Source organism: Geotrypetes seraphini, chromosome 2 (assembly GCF_902459505.1).
Source record: "Geotrypetes seraphini chromosome 2, aGeoSer1.1, whole genome shotgun sequence".
NCBI lineage: Eukaryota > Metazoa > Chordata > Amphibia > Gymnophiona > Dermophiidae > Geotrypetes > Geotrypetes seraphini.
The window spans coordinates 22,633,553-22,659,002 of NC_047085.1; the positions used below are offsets into that span (position 1 = coordinate 22,633,553).

At 40.3% G+C, this 25,450-nt stretch overlaps 1 protein-coding gene and 1 long non-coding RNA gene across 16 annotated transcripts in view; one reads left to right on the plus strand and one right to left on the minus strand.

Moving 5' to 3' along the window:
• The window catches only part of PTK2 (protein tyrosine kinase 2), a 779,173-nt gene that overhangs the window by 738,367 nt on the left and 15,356 nt on the right, over window positions 1–25,450 (plus strand). For 14 of the 15 annotated variants that reach the window (XM_033930848.1, XM_033930835.1, XM_033930834.1 and 11 more), the window contains 2 exons: window positions 11,496–11,651; window positions 22,408–22,488. In XM_033930848.1, the coding sequence (XP_033786739.1) occupies window positions 11,496–11,651; window positions 22,408–22,488 (237 nt within the window). The remainder of the gene's footprint in view (window positions 1–11,495; window positions 11,652–22,407; window positions 22,489–25,450) is intronic. The other variant, XM_033930844.1, reaches the window with a different exon arrangement.
• The window catches only part of LOC117354055, a 70,076-nt gene that overhangs the window by 27,277 nt on the left and 17,349 nt on the right, over window positions 1–25,450 (minus strand). The window lies entirely within an intron of this gene.

A 25,450-nucleotide genomic window follows, 5' to 3' on the forward strand; every position in this document is an offset into this window, starting at 1 on the left:
ACAGCAGCTGTAAGAAGGTAATTTAGATTCGCGGTTAAGGGCAGGGAGGTTTGTCGGACCGGGGCTGTTGTCGGTCGGTCGGGGAAGTGCCACAAAAGTAAGGGGACCTGGCCGGCTGTGCTGCACCCGGGGCGGTAGAGAAGGTGTGCGGAAGAAGGGGTAGTCTTATACGGCGAGTATATAACAAAACTCTATATTTTAACTAAAAGTTGGGGGGTCGTCTTATACGCCCAGTCATCTTATACGCCGGCAAATACGGTAATTACATTACATTACAGATTTCTATTCAGCCATTACCTTGCGGTTCAATGCGGATTACAAAAAGAGTTATAGAAGTTAGATCAAAGATCATTTCCAAGAGTGGGTCAGGTAGAATCAGGGGTTAGGGAGAGGATGGTAAGAAGGAAGGTATTTTGGTTTTAAGCCTTATTCAGGGATTTCTTGAAGAGTATATTTTTTATTTCCTTTCTGAACATCTTGTAGTCTTGGGTTGTTATCAATAGGTTGGAGATTTGGTTATCTAGTTTTGCTGCTTGAGTGGCTAGTAGGCCGTCGTATAGTTTTTTCCATCTTACTTCTTTGATTGTGGGTATGTAAATGGGGGGGTGTTTTTCTATGCCTGGTCGAGGTAGTTTGGATAAAGTGGTTGTTTAGATAGATTGGGCTGTCTCCGTTTATAGTTTCAAATAGTATACAATAGAATTTAAATTGTATTCTTTTCTGGATTGGAAGCCAATGTGAATCGATGTATGTCTCTGTAATGTGGTCATGTTTCTTCAATGAGTAGACGAGTCTCAGAGCTGTGTTTTAAATTGTTTGTAGTTGTTTAATCATTATTACAGGGCAGGGGAGGTAGAGGATGTTGCAGTAGTCTAGTATACTTAGGATTAGAGATTTACTAAGAGCTGAAATTGTGTTCTTTCAAAGAATTTTCGAACTTGTCTAAGGTTTCTCATAACTGGATTTCTGTATTTTGTTTATTTGTGGTTGCATGGTGCAGCCTCTGTCAATAGTCATACCTAGTAGTTTTAGGGTGGTTTGAATAGGGTAATTGATTGAGTTGATTTCTAAATTGGTTGTGGTTGGGACTTTGTTATTTTCTAGGAGGATGAATTTAGTTTTGTCTGGGTTAAGTTTCAGTTTGTGGTCTTCCATCCAAGTCGTTACTGTAACTAGTGTTTGGTGTAGAGTGTCTGTCATTGCGAGCTTTGATTGGTCGAAAGGTATGAGGATAGTGATGTCATCTGCATAGCTATAAGAGGTTAGGCCTTGTTTGTTCAGGTAAACACCAAGAGAGGCCATATATAGGTTGAAGAGAGTAGGGGATAGTGGAGATCCTTGTGGTACGCCGCAGGGGTTGGACCAAAGTTTGGATTTTTCTTTGTTTGATTTTACTTTGCATGTTCTGGATTTTAATAAGCCTTCAAACCATGAGTATATTTTATCTGAGATGCCTATTGAGTCCAAAATTTGCAGTAGGATGCTAAGGTCTACCAAGTCAAATGCAACCGTCAGGTCCAGCTGTATGAGCAGCATTTATTTTCCAGTGCTGAGGTGTTGTCTTGCTGTGTCGATAAGGGAGCCTAGTAGTGACTTTGTGCTGAAGTTAGTTCTGAAGCCAGATTGCGTGGGGTGGAGTAAGTTATGGTCTTTGAGATAGTTGGTGAGGAGTTTGGCTACTAGTCCTTCTGTTAGTTTGATATATAGAGGTATTGAGGCAATCTGTTGGTCCTTTAGGGTCTTTTAGGATTGGGGTGGTGATGATTTCGCTGAGTTACATTACATTACATTAGTTTTCAAGTTTCAAGTTTATTAGTTGACTTGATTAACCGCTTAATCCAAGTTTCTAAGCGGTGTACACTTAAAATTTACATATATTAGGGAACAAAACAATACATACAATTAATAAATAAGATTAGTATATTAAAAATTAACATTACAAAAACAATAGGTAAGGAGGGATGAAATACAATTCATAAAGAAAAGGAGAAACATCAAGGGAAAATACAAAAGGGTAATAAGACATATGAGGAAAATAAAATAAGCCAGAGCAATAAGATAAAAGATTAATTTGCAAATGCATCTTTAAAAAGAAAAGTGATTTCTATTCCGCCATTACCTTGCGGTTCAAGGCGGATTACATCCAAACTAAAACAAGAATTACATTTCAACTTTGAAGTAATAGAATAAACGATGAGATAAAATTTTAAGGGAGAAATATGGGTTTTAGATAATGTTTGGTAACTAGAAAATTAGAGAGTACTAAGGGTTTATAGTGTTGGATGTTGGGTTAGGATTGTTGTGCTGGATAGGTTTAATGTGTTTTTTGAAGAGTATGGTTTTAATTTCTTTCTTGAAGGTTTTGTAATCTGTGGATGAAGATAACAGAGTGGTGAGTTGTTTGTCCAACTTAGCTGCTTTGGAGGATATTAGGTTGTCATAAAGTTCCGTCGGGAAAATGTAGGAGTAGAATACGGAACTTAGTGCTGGAGGATGTCAGGAGATATGGTGGGCAGTGGTTGAGTTCACAGGAAGCGTGGCTGTACTTATTGTAGAGTTTGTTGAATTCGGCCCAATGTATCTTGGGGAATTGGGACCAAGTTCTGTCTGCAGCAGATGATTCATTTTCTATGGAAAGTGTTGTGACATCAATTAGGTGGGCTGGGGTACTATTGAGGGTAGCTCTGGTGTTTGTAATTTTATTATTGAAATGTTCTTCTAGGAGGGTGGCTGAGGGGGAGGGATTATTGTTAGTGGTCATATAGGGTTTGGTGTCAGTTAGATCTTTTAATATTTGGAATAGTTTTTTGGTGTCTTGGGTTTCCGTGCCTATTAGGTTGGTGTAGTGTATTTTTCTCTTTTCTTTTAACAGAAGTTTGTATTGTTTGTTAATTTTTTCCAGGCGGTTTTCGTGTGATCTAGGTTGGTTTGTCTCCATTTTCTTTCCAGTCGTCTACATTGTCTCTTGAGTAGGAGTAATTTGTCGTCAAACCATTGGTCTGATCATCTGCTGGGTTCTGGTTTTGGTTCATAGTGGGGCTTGTTCGTCAAGGATGTTATTGCTCAATTTGCCCCAGTGTGAAATGAAGTCTTTGGGGTTACATTCTTGGATTGTTTCATCTACTTTTGACCAGAATATGGTGGGCTCGATGTGTTTGCGTGATGTGTAGGTTACTATTTTGGATATTGGTTTTGTTTTGTTTTTGGTCCAGTTGATGTTGAAGGTGTATGAGTAGTGGTCTGACCAGAGGGATGGGGACCAGGTACGTTTGAATTTCTGAAGTAGATGTTTGATGGGTCATGAAGGCTGCGATGTCAAGTTGGTGTCCTTTCTCATGAGTAGTTTGTGGGTTTAAAATTTGGAAGGATAAGGCATTGAGGAAAGAAAGGAGGTTGTCTACTGGCTTGGCTGAATGGTCTTCAAGATGTAGGTTTACATCTCCTAGGATAAGGTTGTGTGCTGCTGTTAGTGAATTTTGGTATATGAAGTTTTCAAATTCGGGCCTTACCATGGCCCAGTTTCCCGGTATTTTATAACAGAGCATGCGGTTTAGTGAGTTTTTTAGTGTAGTGGCTGAGATTTGACATGCTAGAAGGTCCATGTATGGGGTGGATGTTTTTTCCAGTATGTTTAGGGTTAGGGAGTCTTTGATTAAGATCGCTAATCCTCCTCCTCTTTTTTTCTCTCTACAAGTCACTGTAATTTTGTATCCCTGAGGGCAGACTTCTGCAATTCTTGGGTCTGTGTCTGATGTTAGCCAGGTTTCTGTGAGAAAGAGGCAGTCTAATATACCTTAAATTTAAAAAAAGAAGGATACAAAAACTCCTTTAACAATCTAAATATACATTCAGATATAACTTGGAATGTGGGGACCCATTATAGAAGAAAATTCTCTTTTTACAAAGTTAGTCCTTTACCTTCAAGAATTAATCTTAACTGAGCAACATCATAAGCACATAATGAACATTCTGCAAGGAAAATAAAGTTGAAATGATTTAAAGAACTGATTTAATTTCAAAAACTGCTTTCTTCAAGCTTGTGTCCATCTACTGTAGAAAAATCTGGAAAGATAGAAACCTTAATCCCACAGAAAGTTGTATCCCTTTTTTATATAATAGTTTCAATATAGCCTCTGTATCTTGTTGAAAAAACAATGTCACTATTAGGGTAGATCTGCTTTTTACTTAATGTGGACAAATACAAAGTGATGCACATTGGGAAGAATAACCCAAATCACAGTTACCGGATGCTAGGGTCCACCTTGGGGGTTAGCGCCTAAGAAAAGGATCTGGGTGTCATCGTAGACAATACGATGAAACCTTACACCCAATGTGCGGTGACGGTCAAAAAAGCGTCATCTGTAAATTTAATCACCTCACTCGTAGTTCCAATTTCCATTGAGAAAAATGGCCATTTAAGCCTACCCTTTGTTTTCTGTCCAATAACCAATTCTTGATCCACATTTGAACATTGCCTCTTATCCCATGACTCTTTAATTTTCTCAAGAACCTCTCATGAGGAACTTTGTCAAAAGCTTTCTAGAAATCTAGATACACTATATCAACCAGCTCACCTTTATCCACATGTCTTCCAAGTTCACTGAGATTTCTTTCAATTCCTCCAGCTCATCACCCTTGAAAACCATTTCCAGCTCAGGTAGATTTCTTACATCTTCTTCCATAAAGACCAAAGCAAAAAAATCATTCAGTATTTCTACTGTAAAAATTGGAGGTTGGTCAATGTTATGCCGATAATATTTACTTAACTCTGAAAGTGTTAAACTTGGAAGGATGACTTCATGTATGAATGAAGAGGATAATTTATTTTAACTGAATGTTTTATATAAACCTTTGATCATAGTCAAAAGATGTTCTTAAAAGTGTTGTAAGTAGTTTTTCTTGCAGCCACCTTAAATGTTCAAAATTGCTATAATAGGCACCAAGGCATGGAGATGAACTAAAATAAATCACAGAAGCGGAGATGGTAGGTATGATTAGCACAAGATAGCCGAGTATGGACAGAGTACCACAATACTAATTCTGTTAGGTCCCATTGGCTCATGTTTCAGTCCTAGCGACTATGTTGAATTACAGATCTAAAATGAAATCGGTTTTGTGCTAATTCAGTAAGGTCCTCCAGTGTCATACCCCATGACCGTTTTCAACATGTCCAGCCATCTGATTGCAGGTCACTCTCTTCACTTGGTTCCTTCAATCTTCCCAAATTTGATGTCCTCCTCCAATGATCTTTCTATTCTGATGGTATGACCAAAATAAGACAGTCGTAACTTCATCATTTGGACTTCGAGTGACATAGCTGGTTTGATCTCTTCCAGAATCAATTTGTTAGTTCTTCTGGCAGTCTACAGCACACTTAAAATCCTTTTCCAGCACCAAAGCTCAAACGAGTCAGTCTTCTTTCTGTCTTGTTTCCATTGTGTCCAGCTTTTGCATCTGTAATTGACCACTGAGAAGATAAATGCATGGACAAGCCTGATCTTCATTTGGAATGTTATTTCCTTTCCTTTGAAGAGTTTGTTGAGAGCCTTCATTGAAGAGCAACCCAATGCAATTCTGTGGAGTATTTCTTCCCTGCTAGTTGCTTAAGAACATAAAAATAGTCTTACAGGGTCAGACCAATGGTTCATTAAGCCCAGAAGCCCGTTCTCACGGTGGCCAATCCAGGTCACTTGTACCTGGCCAAAACCCAAGGTGTAGCAATATTCCATGCTACTGTTACAGGGCAAGCAGTGGCTTCCCACATGTCTTTCTGAAAAACAGACTATGGACTTTTTCTCCAGGAACTTGTCCAAACCTTTCTTAAAACCAGCTACACTATCCGCTCTTACTACAATCTCTGGCAACACATTCAAGAGCTTAACTATTCTCTGAGTGAAAAAAAATTTCCTCCTATTGGTTTTAAAAGTATTTCCCTGTAACTTCATCGAGTGTCCCCTAGTCTTTGTAATTTTTGACGGAGTGAAAAATCGATCCACTTGTACCCGTTCTACTCTACTTAGGATTTTGTAGACTTCAATCATATCTCCCCTCAGCCGTATCTTTTCCAAGCTGAAGAGCCCTAACCATTTTAGTCTTTCCTCATACGAGAGGAGTTCCATCCCCTTTACCATCTTGGTCACTCTTCTTTGAACCTTTTCTAGCGCCACTATATCTTTCTTGAGTTAAGGAGACCAGAACTGAACACAGTACTCCAGATAAGGTCGCACCATGGAGCGATACAGGAACATTATGACATTCTTAGTTTTGCTAACCATCCCTTTTTTAATAATTCCCAGCATCCTGTTTACTTTTTTGGCTGCCGCCACACATTGGGCAATAGGTTTCATTGTATTGTCTACAATGATACCCAGATCCCTTTCTTGAGCGCTTCTTTGTTTATGGGAGAGCCTAGGAGCTTGAAATCCATTACAACTTCTATTCTATTGCCTTCAAGCTCAAAATCTTCATCATTTTCTGTGTTCATGATCTTCATCTTGTTTATGTTCAGTTCTAATCCCATGTTATGACTTTCAGCTTTGACTTTTCTCAGTAGATATAGCATGTCATCTTTGCTGCTGGTGATGAGCATTGTATCATCTGCATAGCGCAGGTTCTTTATATTTAGGCTACCAACATTGAAACCAACACTCTCTTATTCCAATTTGCTTTTCTGAAGATGGCTTTGCTGTAAAGGTTGATTAGGTAAGGTGACAAGATGCATCCTTATCCGACGCCACGTTTTATTGGAAACCAATTAGTGTTGCCATATTCAGTTCTCACTGCAACTTCTTGATTTTTGTAGAGGCTCTTTATCAGCTGAGTTATATGTTTGGGTATTCCTGTTGTGCTAGAGTTTTCCACAGTTTATCATGAGTCACACAAGTCAAAAGTTTTGCTGTAGTCGATGAAGCAAAAGTATAGGGGCTTTTGGTATTCTTTGCTCTTCTTCAATATCCATCTAACATTGGCAATAATGTTTCTTGTTCCTCAACCTCGACGTATGATTGTAGCCTTCACTGTATTATTTTCAACAATATTTTTCTGGCGTGTGGAATTAATGCAATCATTCTATAGTTGTCAGTCCTTGTCATCACCTTTCTTCAGTATAGATATGAACAGTGATCTTCTCCAATTGGTTGGCCATGTTTTTTCCTTCCAAATCTGATGACACAGTCGAGTGAGGGTCGTGATAGCACCTTCTTAGCCTTTGATTAATTCAATTGGAATACCGTCGATACCAGGTGGCTTGTTTTTTGATAAAACCTAACTGCTGCTATGACTTTGTCTTTTAAAATATCTGGTTCTTCTTTGATGTCAGTTTCCAGTTCAATTTCCCCAATGTTATCCTCATTGCCTTTTTTGTATACATTTTCTGTATATTCTTTCCATCTCTTTTTAATATTTTCTAGATCAGTAGTATCCCATTCGATCCTGGAATTTCTGTCATACTCTTTTAACATCCTGATACGCTAATCTGTTTTTTGTGTTTAAATGTTCGATTCAGTTTTCTGACAAATATCCAGATAGTTCTTTGTCTTGCTGAACCTGATGTTGAAACACTCAGTTCATTGTAATACTTTTTCTCTATCTCCGGGAAGTTTTGCTTGTCTTCTTTGTTTTCTACTTTTCTGGTTTCTTCTGAGATCCAAGGCAATTTCTTAGCTTGCTTTCTTTCTTTTCTGGTGTGTGTTTTTATAGCTTAATCAATAATTACAGTTTTGATGTAATTCCATAACTCTTCGGGCTCTCTATCTCCTGTATCAGGACAGGCAAATCTATTGCTAGCTTTATCCAGTGATCTGATGGAATATTTTCAGTGTCGTATTTTGGAAGGTCTCTAATAGAGAATGACATGATGGCTATTTTCCATGGCAAGCCGCAGGTAACCTGCCAAAACAGTGGGGGAAAAGAAAGTGCTCACCATGGGTATGGGGACAAGGTCATCCACTGCGCCGTGGAGTGGTAAATGGCCTTGTCTCCGCAGTTAAGGGAGGGAACGCACGTGGTCACTGATCGCGCGCAGCCCCCTCCCTCCTTCCTACCTATCAATCACCACCACATCTATCTCCCTCCTTCCTACCTACCGATCGCCGCCGCATCTATCACCCTCTGTCCCTTCCCCTTACCTTCATGGCGCGTTTTAATTTAATTTGTTCAAGCAGCCAGAGCCTGAAATGGCGTGCATCTGCGGAAGCTTCTCTGATGCAACTTCAGTTGCATCAGAGGAGAGGCTTCCACAGATGCACGTGACTTCTGACTCTGGCTGCTTGAACAAATTAAAATGTGTCACAAAGGTAAGGGGAAGGGAGATGCGAGGAGTCCTGAAAGGGGGTGGAGAGAAACAGATTCTGAAGAGGGGTGGAAAGGAATAGACGCTGAAGGGGGGAGTGGAAAGGAACAGACGCGGAAGGGAAATGGGGAAGAGAGAGAGGGGAGAAGACGCTGAAGGGAAATGAGAAAGCGAGAGTGGGGTGAAGACGCTGAGGGGAAATGGGGAACAGAGGGGGGTGGAAAGGAACAGACGCTGAAAAGAAATGGGGAAGAGAGATGGGAGAAGACGCTGAAGGGAAATGGGGGAAGAGAGATGGGAGAAGACTTGAAGGGAAATGGGGGAAGAGAGATGGGAGAAGACGCTAAAGGGAAATGGGGAAGAGAGATGGGAGAAGACACTGAAGGGAAATGGGGAAGAGAGAATGTAGAGAAGACGCTGAAGGGAAATGGGGAACAGAGAGTGGGGAGAAGACGCTGAAGGGAAACGGGGAACAGAGAGTAGGGAGAAGACACTGAAGGGAAATGGGGAACAGAGATGCCAGACTATGAGGGGAGCAAAGGGAAGAAGATGAGTGCCAGACCGATTGGGGGGGAGGGAGAGATGGAAGGGAGAGGCACAGTAACAGAGTAAATGGAAGAGGCAGAGAGAAGGCTGACAGTGAATGGAAGGAATTGAATGAGGAGAAGATGTGGAAAGCAAAAACCAGACAACAAAAGTAGAAAAAAAATTCTGTTTATTTTCTTTTTTTTTTTTTTTTTTGCTTTAGGATAAAGTAGTACATTAGTTGTGTTAATAAAAATTTATAAACAAAGCCCTGCCAACTGAACATCTCTTTCTCTAGTTCTGCGGCCAGAACTTTGATTTATAAAATGACAATTGTACAGAATATTGTTTCTTTTTATACTTTAAGAAAATAAGTTCAATATAAAACTATTCGAGGCTTGTGTGGATGGGATCAGATGGTTTGTGGGGACCGAGCTCAGGGAGATGGGGACCGAGGTCACAGGGATTGGGGATGAGCTCACAGGGCTGAGACGGGGACAAATTTTTTTCCTCGTGTCATTCTCTAGTCTCTAATGATATTCTTGCATGGCTTTACTTTTCTTGCATGTTAAAAGCCCATGGTCGCTGCCACAATCAGCTCCTAGTTAATCCTTGCAGTCATAACTGTAGATTTCCATCTCTGTCCGATGCAGATGTAGTCAATTTGATTTTGATGCATGCCATTTGAAGTAGTCCATATGCACTGGCAATTTTGTGGTGTTGGAAATGCGTATGCATGATTAACAGTTCATTTTGCAAAACAGTACTAAGTTTTATCTGTTCTATGTATTACTTCTTTCCCTGCCATGCTGGTATTTTCTGCATTATATTATAAATGCTTTCTGTCTTTATCTGTTTTTAAGTCCATTATTCTAATTTATATTTTATCTGTATCCCATGTATTAGCTCACTTTGTTGTGAACCGCCTAGAACTTTTTCGGTATGGCGGTATATAAGAATAAAATTATTATTATTAAGTTCAGTTTCATTTCTTTCTCTTATGCCATGTTTTCCAGCCACTGCATCTTCAGGTGTACATCCTACTTTTGCATTGAAGTCCCCATAATGATCAGTAGATCTTTTTCAGCGTTTCATTTTGAAGTTGTTCATAGAACAATTCTACATCCTCATCTTTCGTATCTGTCGTTGGAGCATATACTTGGATCAAGGTGACATTGATCAATTTTCCCTTTAGACAGATTGACGTGATTCTTATCACTGATAACATTGTACTTTAGTACCGTCTTTGAAAGCTTATTGTTAAGAATGAATGCCACGTCATTTTACTTGTGTGTTTCATGACCAGAGTACCAGATCCAGTGCTCGTTTGATTGAAAATGGCCCTGTCCTATCCATTTGAGTTCACTGATCCCTATCAAATCAATTTTGGTTTTTTCCATATGATTTTTAACAATTTCCAATTTTCCATGATTCATGCTTCGTACGTTCCATGTTCCTATGTTGGGATTATCTTTATTATCCGTATGAACCCTGATGTGACTTGGTTTGCCTCGTTGTGTTATTGCTATAGTGGGATTATCTTTATAGCTTCTGATCTACCTTTTCTGACCAGCAACATCAGCATCAGGACATCTTAGTGGCTTTGACCTGTCAGCTTTACAAACACTGGGCATACTCTGGGTGACGATCAACTCTTCCCTAGTAGCATGGTGAGTGCCTTCCGACCTAGAGGACCATTTTCCAGCACTATACATCGATTCTTTATCTCATCATCAAGTTTTCTTGGCAGAATACAGAAGTAGATTGCCGGGCCTTTCTTCTTCGCAGTATAAATTTGATGTTGCTCTTGTTGCATCAAATGTGATCCTCCACCACCAACACCGCTCATCTGCTGCTGCCCAGATAGGTGGTACATCATTAATCTGACATGTCCACTGAAACTTGATTGCTTTGGGAGGTCCTGCTGATAGTGAAACTACTGACAGCATAGCTTTCAACATCACAGATGCACACAAGCCCCAGTGGCACTACAAGCTCAAATACCAAGACTGGAGACTAATTCTGATAGATTATATAAAATATTGTTAGTATACTGGGGGCAATTTTTCCAAATGGGTTAGAGTAGCCTTGTGTGCCAGTCAGAGATATGAAGAACACTGACCATGTAACATCTTATTAACGAAGGCTACACTGGCTTCCAGTTGAGGCCAGAGTATTTTTCAAATTTGGTTGTCTGTGTTAGAAAGTTTTGCATGGTCTTGCACCAAGTTATCATGTAGACCACTTCACATTTACTAATTCAAGACGTTTGTTGCATTCCTCTGCTTTATTTGTCTTTCCAACTGTAAAAGGCAGCCAACATAAAAGATATCATCATCAATTACTATCATTTCAAGCTGCAAGTTGGGATCATGATTTTCAACAGCTATTGGCTAATTCTGCTTCTTACTTTTTAGGGAAACTATTAAAATCCGATTTGTTTGTAAATTTTTTGGAAGCCTGACCTACTTTTTATTGTAACAGTTTATTTCTTTTTAATTTGTTAACTGCATGGAACTGTAAGATTTTTTGGTGTATAAAAACAGTCACTACTGTCATTTATCTATTTATGCTTTGAGATCTTTTGAATATACAAATGTGTAATGGATTTTGAAATATGTGTAGCACAATCTGATGACTAAGAAAGAACAATATTGCTTTCTGCTTTTTATGTTTTCAGCTTCAGCCCCAAGAAATTAGCCCTCCCCCTACTGCCAATTTGGATCGTTCCAATGACAAAGTATATGAGAATGTAACTGGATTGGTGAAAGCTGTCATTGAAATGTCCAGTAAGATCCAGCCAGCACCTCCAGATGAATATGTACCCATGGTGAAGGTAAGATGGCAACATTTACCACAATTAGGCATCAGTCTCATGACATTCTTGTTTATATGCTTTCAATAGGTCCCTAGAGAAATTAAAACTGATCAAGCAGAAATTCAGTATGTGGAAGTTTGACCATATCGCTCCATTGTTTTGAGAATGTCATTGACTTCCAGTGCAGGCTCCAATATACTTTAAGGTTGTGTGTTTTAATTTTAAAAAATTTAGAAAGCCATTGTTCTAATGAGTTAGTTTCTTTGATTAATTTGCTAGGTACATATAGGGAAAGTCATATATGTAATTATCCCAGAACAAGCAGGCAGCATATTCTCACATGTGGGCGATATCATCCATGGAGCCCCGATGCAGACAGCCTCGCAAGCAGACTTGCTTGAAGAACTTTTAGAAAGTTTGTGACTGCCACACCGCACATGCGCGAGTGCCTTCCCGCCTGACATAGGGTGCGCGTCTCCTCAGTTCTAAGTTTTCCGCGGAGCCAAAAAGCCCTCGTTTCAAATCTCTGCATGAGAGTTAGTTCTAAACTCGTGCCTTCTCTCACCGTGGCTCATGTATTTTGTTTTACAGGGTCGCTGTGTTAATTACGCGTTTGTTTGTTTTTTTAAAGTTAAAAGTTTTGTTGTTTTTCATTCATGTCACGGCAGGGCCTACTCCGCGGCTTCAGCCTGCGGGCTTCGATTTCACCGCGGCCGTGTTTCATTCCATGTCCTGGCCGGTCACAGGGTTCAAGAAGTGTAGCCGGTGTCAACGCGCATTCTTCATCACTGATCCACACAAGTGGTGTGTACAGTGTTTAGGACCTGACCATTGGCCGGAGTCGTGCGACTGCTGTGCTACACTTCAAAAGCAAGCCTTTAAACGTCGTTGAGTCTAGATAGAAAAAATATTTGGGGAAATGGATCAGCCGTTACCTAAGGCCTTGACCCCGATTCCAGCCCCAGCCTTGACTCCAGCCGCAATCCAGTCGGGTTTTCAGGATTTCCCAAATGAATATGCATGAGATCTATTTGCATGCACTGCTTTCATTGTATGTTAATAGATCTTATGCATATTCATTGAGGAAATCTTGAAAACCCGACTGGATCGCGGCCCTCGAGGAGGGAATGTGACACCCCTGATCTAGAGGGTCGAGTCACAGCCCATAAAGTTAGAGCCATGGTGGTATCCTTAAATCTACAACTATTACGTGGAAGCAGATTCCGATAAAGCCGAACTACTAAATGAATACTTCTGCTCAGTCTTCACCTGTGAGGCACCGGGACACGGTCCACAGTTGAAGGCAACACAAAGCACAGAAGACCCGTTTCAGAATTTTGAGTTCACACCAGGTGAAGTTTACAGTGAACTGGCAAGACTCAAGGTGAACAAAGCCATGGGACCAGACAATTTGCACCCAAGAGTGCTCAGAGAATTGAGCGATGTCCTGGCGAAACCGTTGGCTGAGCTATTCAATCTCTCCCTAAGTAAGGGGAAAGTTCCCCTGGACTGGAAATTAGCTAATGTCGTTCCTCTGCATAAAAAGGGTTGCAGGGCAGAGGCTGCGAATTATAGACCGGTGAGTCATGCATCAATAGTGTGCAAACTCATGGAAACACTAATTAAAAGCAATTGGACACGATCTTGAATGAAGGGAATCTTCGGGATCCCAGTCAGCATGGATTCACCAAGGGTAGGTCCTGCCAAACCAATCTCATCAGCTTCTTTGACTGGGTAACAAGAAAGTTGGACTTGGGAGAGTCTTTGGATGTCGTGTACCTGGACTTCAGTAAAGCTTTTGACAGTGTCCCACACTGCAGGCTGCTAAGCAAGATGGAATCGATGGGGTTAGGAGAGACACTAACTGCATGGGTCAATGATTGGCTGAGTGGCAGACTTCAGAGGGTGGTGGTTAATGGTACCCTCTCTAAAACATCGGAGGTGACCAGTGGAGTGCCGCAGGGCTCGGTCCTGGGTCCACTCCTTTTCAACATATTCATAGGGGATCTGACTCAAGGGCTTCAAGGTAAAATAACACTATTCGCCGATGACGCCAAACTATGTAATATAGTAAGTGAATGCAGTTTACAGAATTATATGGCACAGGACCTGCTTACATTGGAAAGTTGGTCCTCAACCTGGCAGCTAGGCTTCAATGCTAAGAAATGTAAGGTCATGCACCTCGGAAGCGGAAATCCATGCAGGACATACTTCTTGAACGGAGAAACTTTAACTAGGACTTCAGCAGAACGAGATTTAGGAGTAATCATCAGTGCAGACATGAAAACTGCCAATCAAGTGGAGAAGGCTTCATCTAAGGCAAGGCAGATATTGGGTTGTATCAATAGAAGTTTCGTCAGCCGAAAGCCTGAAGTCAGGATGCTTGGCATCATAAAGAAGGGCATAACAACCAGAACACGGGAAGTCATCATGCCATTGTATCGAGCGATGGTGCGTCCACATCTGGAATACTGCGTTCAGTATTGGTCGCCGCACCTCAAGAAGGACATGGCGGTACTTGAGAGAGTCCAAAGGAGAGCAACGAAATTGGTAAGAGGGCTGGAACACTGCTCATATGCCGAGAGGCTGGATAGGCTGGGGCTCTTCTCTCTGGAGAAAAGGAGGCTCAGGGGAGATATGATGGAGACTTTCAAGATCATGAGGGGCATAGAGAAGGTGGATAGGGACAGATTCTTTAGACTGAAGGGGACAGCAAATACGAGGGGACATTCTGAGAAACTGAAGGGAGATAGGTTCAAAACAAATGCAAGGAAGTTTTTTTTCACCCAAAGGGTAGTGGACACTTGGAATGCGCTACCCGAGGAAGTGATCAGACAGAATACGGTACAAGGATTCAAACAGGGATTGGATGGATTCCTGAGGGATAAAGGGATCGTGGGATACTGAGGGAGGAGCTGGGAGGTAACACAAGTATAGGAAGTAAATCAGGTAATGAGTATAAACTAACCTGGTCGTGCATGTGCAAGACCGGAGGGCTAGGACTTCGATAGGAAGGCAGGACTTAAATGGGAAACCAAGGTGGCAAGGGAGCCCCTTCTGATGATTCAGACAGGTCTTGACCTGTTTTGGGCCGCCGCGGGAGCGGACTGCTGGGCGGGATGGACCTGTGGTCTGACCCGGCGGAGGCACTGCTTATGTTCTTATGTTCTTATGAGTGTAAAAGAGTTTTGATATGATCAATTAATTTTCCACTATTATTATGTACTGTAACGGATAGGGTAGCATATAAGTCAATTCTTAGATATCTCATGTGAGTAGGAGACCAAATAAGATGAAAAGGTTGAACTAGGGTCTGATGAGAGTGGGCATTGAGTGGTAATACTTCTGTTTTATGTTGATTAATTTTATAACCAGAGAAAAGAGAAAAAGAATGTATCAATTCAAAAAGGGCCGGAAGAGATTGGTCGGGATTGGAAAGATATAGGAGGACATCATCTGCATAAGCTGTCAATTTATGTTCTAATTTATTGTGTAGGATACCAGTGATTTGTTCGCAAGAATTGATTGCTATGAGGAGAGGTTCAAGAGCAATATTAAACAAATAGGGCGAAAGGGGACAGCCTTGTCTGGTACCCCTATAAAGCAAGAAAGGAGTGGATAAGATATTATTTGTAATTATAGAAGCTTTGGGCGATGAATAGAGAATTTTAACATAGTCAATGAATTGAGGGGGGAAATCCAAACCAACGCATTGTTTGAAATAGGTGTGACCATTCAACTCTGTCAAAAGCTTTTTCTGCATCTAATGAGAGAGCAATACAGGGGTCTTTAATAGTACGAGCAAAGGAAGCAAGATGAAAGAAGAGGCAGGAGTTGTCTGATATAAGTCTTCCCGGCATAAATCCCACTTGATGTGGAGAGATAAGCGTGCCGATTGAGCTCTGCAGTCTAAGGGAAAGAGTGGTTGAGAAGATTTTATAATCGGTATTAAGTAGAGAGATAGGTCGGTAATTTGAAATTTGATTAGGATCTTTTCCAGGTTTTGGAATAACTGTAATAACAGCATCTAGGAAATGACTTTTGGATACACTTTGCGGACTAAGTGAGTTAAATAGATTGGTAAGTGTACTAGAAAGTTTATCTTTATAAAGTTTATAAAATTCTACAGTAATACCATCCGCTCCAGGTGATTTACCGGAGGATAGGTGTTTTATAGCCAGGAGAATTTCTGAATCAGCAAGAGGTCATTGAAGTTCTTCAGAATCTGATAATGGAAGTTTAGGTGATTGCAAGGTGGCCAAAAATTCATCTGCATTGGACGTCTGCTGTGAGGCTTTCGATGTGTAGAGCTGAGAGTAAAAATCATGAAAAGCCCTAGAGATGTCAGAGTGTGATGATAGAAGTTTCCCGTCAGAGGTTCTAATAGAGGATATCTGCACTTTAGTTCTTTTACGTTTGAGGTAGTTAGCTAGCATTTTACTACTTTTATTCATTTCCATATAGTATTTAGTAGAAGTAACAAAAATATCTTGTTGCGCTGCCATACTAGCTAATTTGTTGTAGGAGTATTTTAATTTATATATTTCAGGTAATAGTGTTTTATCATTGGAGTGAAAGAAGTTCTGCTCAAGATTTTTAATTTGCAGTTCGAATTCATGTTGTTCCTTTCTGTCTTGCTTTAATTTGTATGCTTGACAAGAGATCAGTTCTCCACGTAGCGAAACTTTGAAGGCTTCCCAAATAATTAGCGGATCCAAGGAATCCGTATTGTTGAATTGAAAAAATTCTTCTATAAATTTGCCTAATCATTGTTTGGTGGGTTCATCTGCCAGCAGGTGGTTTCGCAAACGCCAGAGGGGGGATCTAGGAGAAGTTACTATATCCCACTTTAGCTCAAGTGATATTGGAGCATGATCCGAGATGACAATAGGATTGATAGTAGTAGAAACTAGGTTAGGTAAGAAGGAAGAAGATATAAAAAAGTAATCAATTCTTGAGTAACTTTTATGTGGGGCGGAGAAAAAGTATAATCCCTTTCGTCAGGGTGCTGTAATCTCCATGGTTCCGTTAGATCATAATGTTTAATCAGGGAATTCAATACAATATTAGCTTTAGAGGGAACTATGCAGTTGGAAGAGTGTTTGTCAAGCCAGGTATCCAAAGGCAAGTTAAAATCTCCAGCTAATATAAGAGGAAGAGAGTCAAATTCAGCTACTGTTTGAAATAGTTGAGTAAAAAATTCAGGTGAATCATTATTAGGGGCATAGATGTTAACAAGAAGAACCTCTTGTGAAAAGATATGTGCCCGAACAATCAGCCATCTGCCCTCTGTGTCATGTTTGGTTTCTAGGACTTGGAAAGGGACAGATTTGTGAGATAGTATTGCAACCCCATGCTTTCTACCAAGTGATGGAGCTTCTGCTATTTGTATCAACCAATTATTGGCACCTAAACAGTGAGAGAGATTAGAGATATGAGTTTCCTGTACAAAGACAATTGACGGCCTGAGTTTTTTAAGGTGGGTGAGAATTTTTTTCCTTTTAACAGGGTGTCGCAAGCCATTAACATTCCAGGATATGAAGGACAGATTAGAAGGCAGATTATTGCAGGCCATAAAAAATTAATATTTTGTTGGTATGATTGAAGCACTGCATTTCGGAAAAAAGAAAGAAGAGGAAAGAAGCAAAGAAGGGCCTCTGAGGAAGAAGGAGCAGAGAAGGCATGAAGAGCTATAAAAAGCTCAGCCGATGGACAGAGATTGAGAAGAAAAGGGGGAAAAGCAGATAGACAAGAGACGCCTGTGAAGAAGATACCCTCCTATAGGTAGCACACAATATGGGAAAGCCAGGGGTGAGAAAATTCAATGCATCTATAACAATAAGCAACGGTGATTAGTTCAAAGAGTAAGGATTGAACACAGTGAACATAGTATTATTCCATAAAACTACTTATAGCAACATGTAAAGCCCGGAGGATAATGAAAAAATAAAGCATTTATGTTATATAAAAAGGTGAAGGTAAAATGGAGTGATGAAGTTATCATAACATAGTCAAAGCATAGGATGACATATGGGAGTATAGAAATAATTTAAAAATACAAAGGACAAGTACAAAGAACTAAAACATGTGGGAAATCAATTAATATAATACACTTGATACTGAAGGAGAAGGGATTCCTAGTATCTGATGAGCATGAGAATACAATTTATTTAGAAACTGAGGCTAAGGGTAAACTGTTTCAAATATACAAATTGATAATAAGCAAAAGAGCTATGTAAATGAATTGAAAAATGCTAATGGAAATCATACATATTATAAATAGGTATAGTTCATATTGAAGTGTGATTAAAAATATATAGAGTAAGGAGATAGTGAGAGCAAGACTAATAAATAATAGCTTAATAAAAATAACAATGTAGTATTATAAATCTTGGGAATAAACAGATTCAGTTCATCTTTTAAAGGAATCAGAGAAAAACACCAGTTACATTCTAGGCAGAGAGAGCTACAATGAGATTTCATTATAAGGGGGTCTCATAAATGGGAATCAAGCAGCATGAGGGATATATAAAGCACATACACTAACAAAACAGAAGACAGTATTCTAAGCAATAATTAGGGAGAATATCATCTAGTTGAGGACTAAGCATTTAATAACAGCATATAAAGAGTTAGTAAGTGAAATTCATCTAAATAAACATGTCAGATTGATATATCAGAATTCGAGATTTGTAGAAATAAGCCATGAACCAATGAAAAAACTATTTGATATCACAGAATAGGGAGCAGGGATCAAGTTAAATATGTTCTAACAGAAGACAGAACAAAAAAATAACACAACAAAAAACAGTGCCATGAATCAAATTAGCATGTGAAAAAATCGGAGCAGAATTGCAATTAATATATAGAGGACAGGGGAAACATAAATCAACAAGAGGGAGTTCTAGAACAAATGAAGTCAGCAGGAAAAGCAGGATTATCCCTGTAGCCTTGTTCTTCTGGTGCACAGCTGATCATTAAATAATAGTGGAAAAGTTCTTTTACGTTTCTAACGATTTTCATTTTTTCTCTATTACTTCTGCAAGAAGGACAAGGATGGAAGAAAAGAACTGAAACTGCAAATGGAGCCGAATCAGGCATGATCAAAGCTCTTTGCAGCTACTGCTAAAGCATGAGGTCGACAGATGCTTAAGTCTGGTTAAGGTGTTAGCAAAAGCCTGGTGTTAAACCCAAGGGCTACCACCCCACACCCCTAACAGCTGAAGTGATAAGAGCCAGTGCTGCTGAACAGCTCCAGGTGCCAGAGATCTCCAAACTACTTACACAGTTTGTTTGTTTTTTAATAGTCCCTGTCCCTCGTTTCATCCAGTAGTTTGCAAATGAAATACTTCAAGCAGTCCATCTCCTCCTTACACACCCCTTCAGCCACCGAGGTCTGCACTCTCCTCTGCAGTGTCAACACATTGTGTAGTGGCTGAGAGGATGTGATATCTTTACAAGATTACAAGGCAGAAAAACAAACAACAGCACATGTGGTAACTAGCAGGATCAAACAGAGGAGGAAGATGTTAAAGTAAGCAAACGGAGAATGGATATAAAGAGCCAGTAAGAGTCAAATACTAAATAAAATAGACCACAGCAGTAAATAACTCAAAAGTTTAAAGCAATGCAGCCCTCTCAGCTCACAACCTGAGAAAATGGAGTTATACTGAGAGCGGGAAAGGCTAAGAAGACGAGAGGGAGAAGGCAAATCAAAATGGTTGCTATAGCACATGCTAGCACAGGAATTAAAGGAACCAGGTTATATAACTTCAAACATTCAGCATAAGAGCAACAGTGTTAAAATAGGAAAAAACTCAGTACAAGAAAAGTCAGAACGAGTAGAAATAGTCAGATGAATTATAATAACAGGAGGTGTAGCTGCATTCAGACTGGAGCCAGTGGCTAGAGGCACAGGACAAATAATCAGAGCTAGCACTGGCAGCCAGAGAAGTATAAGACAGGGGATTCCTAATGTCAGCAAGAGTAGCGGGAGAAATCAGACATAGCGGGCATGCCTGTTCAAGATGTGGGTTCCCGAGACAGGAACACTGCCTAACCACAGTTTCCTGTAAAGGAGGGGAAGGTGGGGACGGGGTGCATTGCTGTTGAATGGTTTCGCAGATATCATCTAATGCCTGAGAGATAGTGGCGCATGTGTCAGGAGAGGTAGAGAGACAGGGTTAGGAGTATGCGCTGGGGAAAGCAAAGGGGCAGTTGACAGTGGCAGAGAGGGGTACAAACGGGAGGACTGAGATGCTAGCAGCAAAAGTGGAGAAGCATGAGAATAAGGGGGTGGGTCCAGGACAGTGGTCTCAATGCAATCAGGTGGCATAGGAACTGAGGCTGAGGGGGAGACTGTGGGAGCCAACATGGGAGAAATAAGCAATATATCCAATTACAAACTCTATGATTAACAAAATAATAAGTCTAAAAATAAAACTAATAAGGCCTTTACTAACAACATAAGAAAGAAAGAATACTTACAAAATGATGCAATGTAATCACAGAAGAGCAGGTACCTTTGTAGCAATAGATCAGGCGTGGCCTGAGACCACAGAAACAGCATAACTACCAGTCAAAGCTGGTTCTACATTAAGAAAATGATCAATGATGATTAAAACCTGGAGCTTCCCTGCTAGTCACAGCTAGCTTCGGCTACCAATTTTTCCTATCTTTTAATTATCTTTAGCTAACTATTCATATTTTCAGAACCCCACTAGTTAAACCTGCTGCCGGTTTATAGAACCCCTGCTAGTACTACTCTAGCTGCCGGTTTATAGAACCCCCGCTAGTACTACTCTAGCTGCCGGTTTATAGAACCCCCGCTAGTACTACTCTAGCTGCCGGTTTATAGAGCCCCCGCTAGTACTACTCTAGCTGCCGGTTTATAGAACCCCCGCTAGTACTACTCTAGCTACCGGTTCATATAACCTCCGCTAGTACACTCTCATCTGAACCCCACCAGTCAGAACTAGATACTGGTACCCGGGCCCCATCAGGCCAAAACTGGCTTCTGGGGTCTGGGACCACCCCAATTAGTACCGGCTACTGGCTCCAAGGACACCAACAGTCAGAGCTGGCTCTCGGTTCCCGGAACCCCACAGGTTACTGCTGGCTACTGGAACAGAATTTAACTGTATAAAGGAAAGAAAACAAAAGTTATTAGGAGAAAAAGAAAAGAATTGTTAAGGGAAGTAAGAACTGTGTTGAATGCTAGCAAAAAGACACAGCTGCAAGAAAGGGGAACAAAACCAAATTATTAAGCATAAACAAAAATTATGTACAAAATCTGAACTAGATAAAGCATAAGTGATCACAATAAGCGGAGAGGCTGTCTGACATGCAGACAACTCACTGTCCATGAAACCTAAGGCTAGCGCAATTCCTCTTTTCACAGTCGGGAATGTCACCAATGAAAAGCCACCTGTTTACGGCCTTTCGATACCAGTGGCTTCATGGAAACTCAATATGCTGTTATAATTAATATATATTTATTTTATTAACAATCAATAACAGGTTACAAGAACAAATCTTTACAGCATATGGAGCTGACAGATAGTATGCCTCAAGCGCTTGAGTATACCTGGATGTCTGTCCTGCTTTCATAATCACAAAGGCTGTCTCTTATACAATTCTTGATAGCTTGAGGCCACGTTGGCACATATCATATTGTTAATTTTTATTGGTCACTTACAAACGTCATTACATTTATCAGTTTATTAATTGGTTCATAATATCTGTGTCATACCATACGCATGTCCTGTTTACCAGAAAATCTATCTTTTCCCGTATATGCCGTTTTAATTTATCATGTCAGCAATTTCAAGCCATCGGCCAGTAAAAACCTGCCCATCACAGGATATTCTTGCAAAATAATGTATTTTTATATTCTTGGTTAAGACATGTTCTCATCCTTCTTAGATCCACTTCCTGGCATTACAGCAGATGTGACACCAGTTGCCATGTAAAAGAATAAGTTTCATTTCACTCGCTCATTTTTTGCTTGGCTTTCTGATTTCAGCAAGCCTGGATTGTGCAAAGGCTTGACAGTTCTAGTCAGAGCATTCTCAGCCATCTTAGGCCTTTAGTTGTGTTTGTTGGCCTAATATGTTAGGGGATTTCTCAGGGAAGGCTCTTCACCTGTTACCTGTACAGGACTCTCGTGCTCTCTCTCTCTCTTCCCTTCTCAATTCATAGAAGATCTTATTTCTCATCCCTGATTTCCCCCATTGTTCCTTTGTATTTGAGTCCTTCCCTTCCATCCTCTATTCTTATCTATCCTAGCTGATACTCTCTCCATTTTCCTTCTTCAAGAAACATTCTCCTTATCTTCCTCACTTTCCCTTTCTCTGTTCTCCTCCTTCTCCCTTCCCTAAGATTCTTCTTTTGTTTCTTACCAAAATAGAAAAAGTAAATTAACTAGACATGCAAGAAATATCAGAAAATATTGTTTTTATAAAGTACAATTTAAAAAGTTTACCTAAAGTTGCATATGTTCATTTTATACAAATATGCTACGATACAGAATTTTAGAAGCTTCCACAGAATTTGCAAACTTGCTGAAGGATCACAAAAAAAAATCTGACACAGAGTTATGATATGCATAAAAATAACCATTTTGGAGACATTGCCCCCAACAAAAAAACAGGGGCCTATGGTTATTTCAACTATTAAGTACTCTTTTTAGCATTGTATTGCTCAAATATCAGTGGAATTATTTTTGTTTTGATTTAGTTTTCTTTTTCAAACTTATTTTGTTTTTTTTCATTAGGGTGTTGGTCTGGCTCTAAGAACATTATTGGCAACAGTAGATGAAACCATTCCAGTACTTCCAGCAAGCATGCACAGAGAGGTAAAAGAAAATGCTTTGTCCAATCTTTGGCCAAAAAGAAAACCTAAAACTTCCAAGAAACGAAAAGACTACCAGAAAAAATTTGGCTGATAATATGGAGAGAGGAGGACACCTCACACCGGAAAACTCGAGAGAGAGGGAGAGAAGGAGACAAGAAAATCTAAATAAATGAGATAAATCTATTTCACTCCATCTTAATAAATGATTGTAAATAAGGAAGAGACTTCAGTATCAGGGACTTAAGAAGCAGTTATAAAGCTTCCATCAGTGTCCCCCGAGCTGACAACTGCAATAAAGACTAATTATAAGCCCAAGTGAGTTCACCCAATACATCATAGCGTCTCTGCCTATGAAATAGTGAAGCAAAAAAATCAAAACAAATATGTGAAAAAGAGTGAAAATATCAAACTCATCCATCTCCCTCTCTCACGAGTGAAGTCCTCAAAGTTCAGTAAAGTGCAGCTAATCAAAAATGTCCAAGCACAATGTAACAATATGAAAAATCCATATATGAAAGTTTAATGCAAGATAGTTTCACACTTACCTGTGCATGAAGGAAAGTCCTTGATGTACCCGACAGAGCTCTTTTTCGCTGTCTTCTTCAGGAGCTGAACCCCCTGTGTTTAAGGTCTTTCAAACACTTTGTATGCTCTCACTTGTAAAAAGATCTGTTCAATGAGAATATACTTCCTCCACCGCCTGAACCATTCAGAGCAATAATGGTGACTGAACAATCAGACACAGTTAAAAAGCCCCGCGAAAAGGCCAAATACTCTCTGTGAACATGATGACATCATTAAATGTGAAAGAACTTTATTTTGGACACAAATTGGAACAAAGCGTACTCCATTTAGTCCCGGGGAAAAAAACAGAAGTAAAAATTGAAAAACAGGAAAACAACATTAGAATAAGAAAATAGTCATATTAGAAAACATCGATCCACGTTTTCATTATGTCCCATTGGAGGGAAAGCTTGGAGATGAAAAATCCAGTAATTTTCCCGTATTAACAAATGAGAATTACTAAACTAAACTAAATCTTGGGTTTATATACCGCATCTTCTCCACAATGTGGAGCTCGGCACGGTTTACAGGAGTTGGGATAGAACGGAACTCCAATGGAATTATAGAAATAAGTATAAAGAGAGGTTAGGGCTTAGAGTACCAGAGAGGGGAAGAAGGTTACATTTTGGAGAATAGCCAAGTTTTCAGATGCTTACGGAATAGTTGAAGGGAACTCAAGTTACGAAGAGGGGAAGTAAGATTATTCCAGAGCTGAGTGATTCTGAAGGGGAGGGAAGACCCTAGTTTACCAACATGGGATATGCCTTTTAAGGAGGAGAAGGATAATTTTAGTTTTGGGGTGGATCTGGTGGAAATTGGATTTGAGGAATTCCAGGATAGTGGACTAAAAGGAGGAAGGATGCCATGTAGGATCTTGAAGGTTAGGCAGGCACATTTAAAGTGGACCCTGGAGATAACAGCAAGCCAGTGGAGCTTGGACAGGAGTGGTGAGACATGGTCAAATTTACTTTTTGAGAAGATAAGCTTAGCCGCGGTGTTCTGGACTAGTTGGAGTCTATGGAGGCTTTTCTTTGTTAGGCTTAAGTAGATAGAATTGCAATAGTCCAATCTGGAGAGGATGGTGGATTGTACAAGGACGGCAAAGTGTTTTTGATGGAAGCAGGACCTCACTTTCCTCAGCATGTGAAGGCTAAAAAAGCATTTTTTTTATCAAGGAATTGAGGTGGTCGTTGAAGGATAGTGAGGAATCAATGGTGATGCCCAAAACTTTGCTAGAGAACTCCAACTGTAGTGAGGAGCCTAAGGACAATGGGATGGAGGTGGGTAGTTGGTCTAATTTAGGGCCAAGCCAAAGTAGTTTCGTTTTGGACTCATTCAGTTTCATTTGTACAGTGAGGGCCCAAGATTGGAGGTTTGTTATGCATGAGGAGATGTTCGCTGCGAGATTAGTGAGGTTCGCGTCGGTCTCGAGGAGGACCAGGATATCATCGGCATAAGTGTAAAGTATTTCTAGGGGGGATAGTTGGAGGAGTTTCAGGGAAGACATATAAATGTTGAAAAGAATAGGAGATAGGGGGGAACCTTGCGGGACTCCACATGTCGGTTTCCATGGGGAGGATGAGGTGCCATTCTTGGTAACGGTGTAAGAGCGAGAACGTAAGAAGTTCGAGAACCAGTCAAGGACTGTAGAGTTAATGCCTATCTCGGAGAGTTGGAAGACTAGAATGTCATGATGGACAACGTCAAAAGCTGCAGAAAGGTCGAATTGAAGGAGAACAGCGAATTTATTATGAGACTGAAGTTGTTGAACCTTAGAGATTAGAGAGGCCCAAAGGGATTCAGTGCTGAAGTTGGGTCTGAAGCCATATTGATAGGGTAGGATGAGAGTTGGGAGAAAACGATAGACTCTAGCAGTTTGGTTAGGAGAGGAATATTTGCTATTGGGCGATAGTTGGATGGAGTGGAGGGATCCAGGTCAGCTTTTTTCAGTAGGGGGGTCAACGCAATATGTCCCATTTCTGGGGATAAAAGGCCCGATAATAGGGCAGAGTTTATAAGTTTGGTAAGAGATGAGATGGCCTGTGCGAGAATTTTCTCGAATAGGTAGGATGGGAATGGGTCCAAGGTGCAGTTGCAGGATTTCAGTTTCAGGCAGAGTTTAAGGACCTGCGATTCAGATACTTGCTCAAAGGCAGTCCAGGATCTGTTGACTGGGATAGGGTTGGAGACATTTGGGGTAGGGTTGGGAGTGGCGGACACCAGAGAGTTGTAGGAGACTGCAGGCGGGAAGGAGCTTCTTAAGGTGGTGACCTTTCCATTGAAGAAGTTTGCTAGGATATCGGCTGATGGAGAGGAGGGAAGCATGGAAGGGTCGTTTTTAGAAGTTAAGGAGCGCCAGATGTTGAACAGCGCACTATTCTGGTTGTTTGATCTAGAGA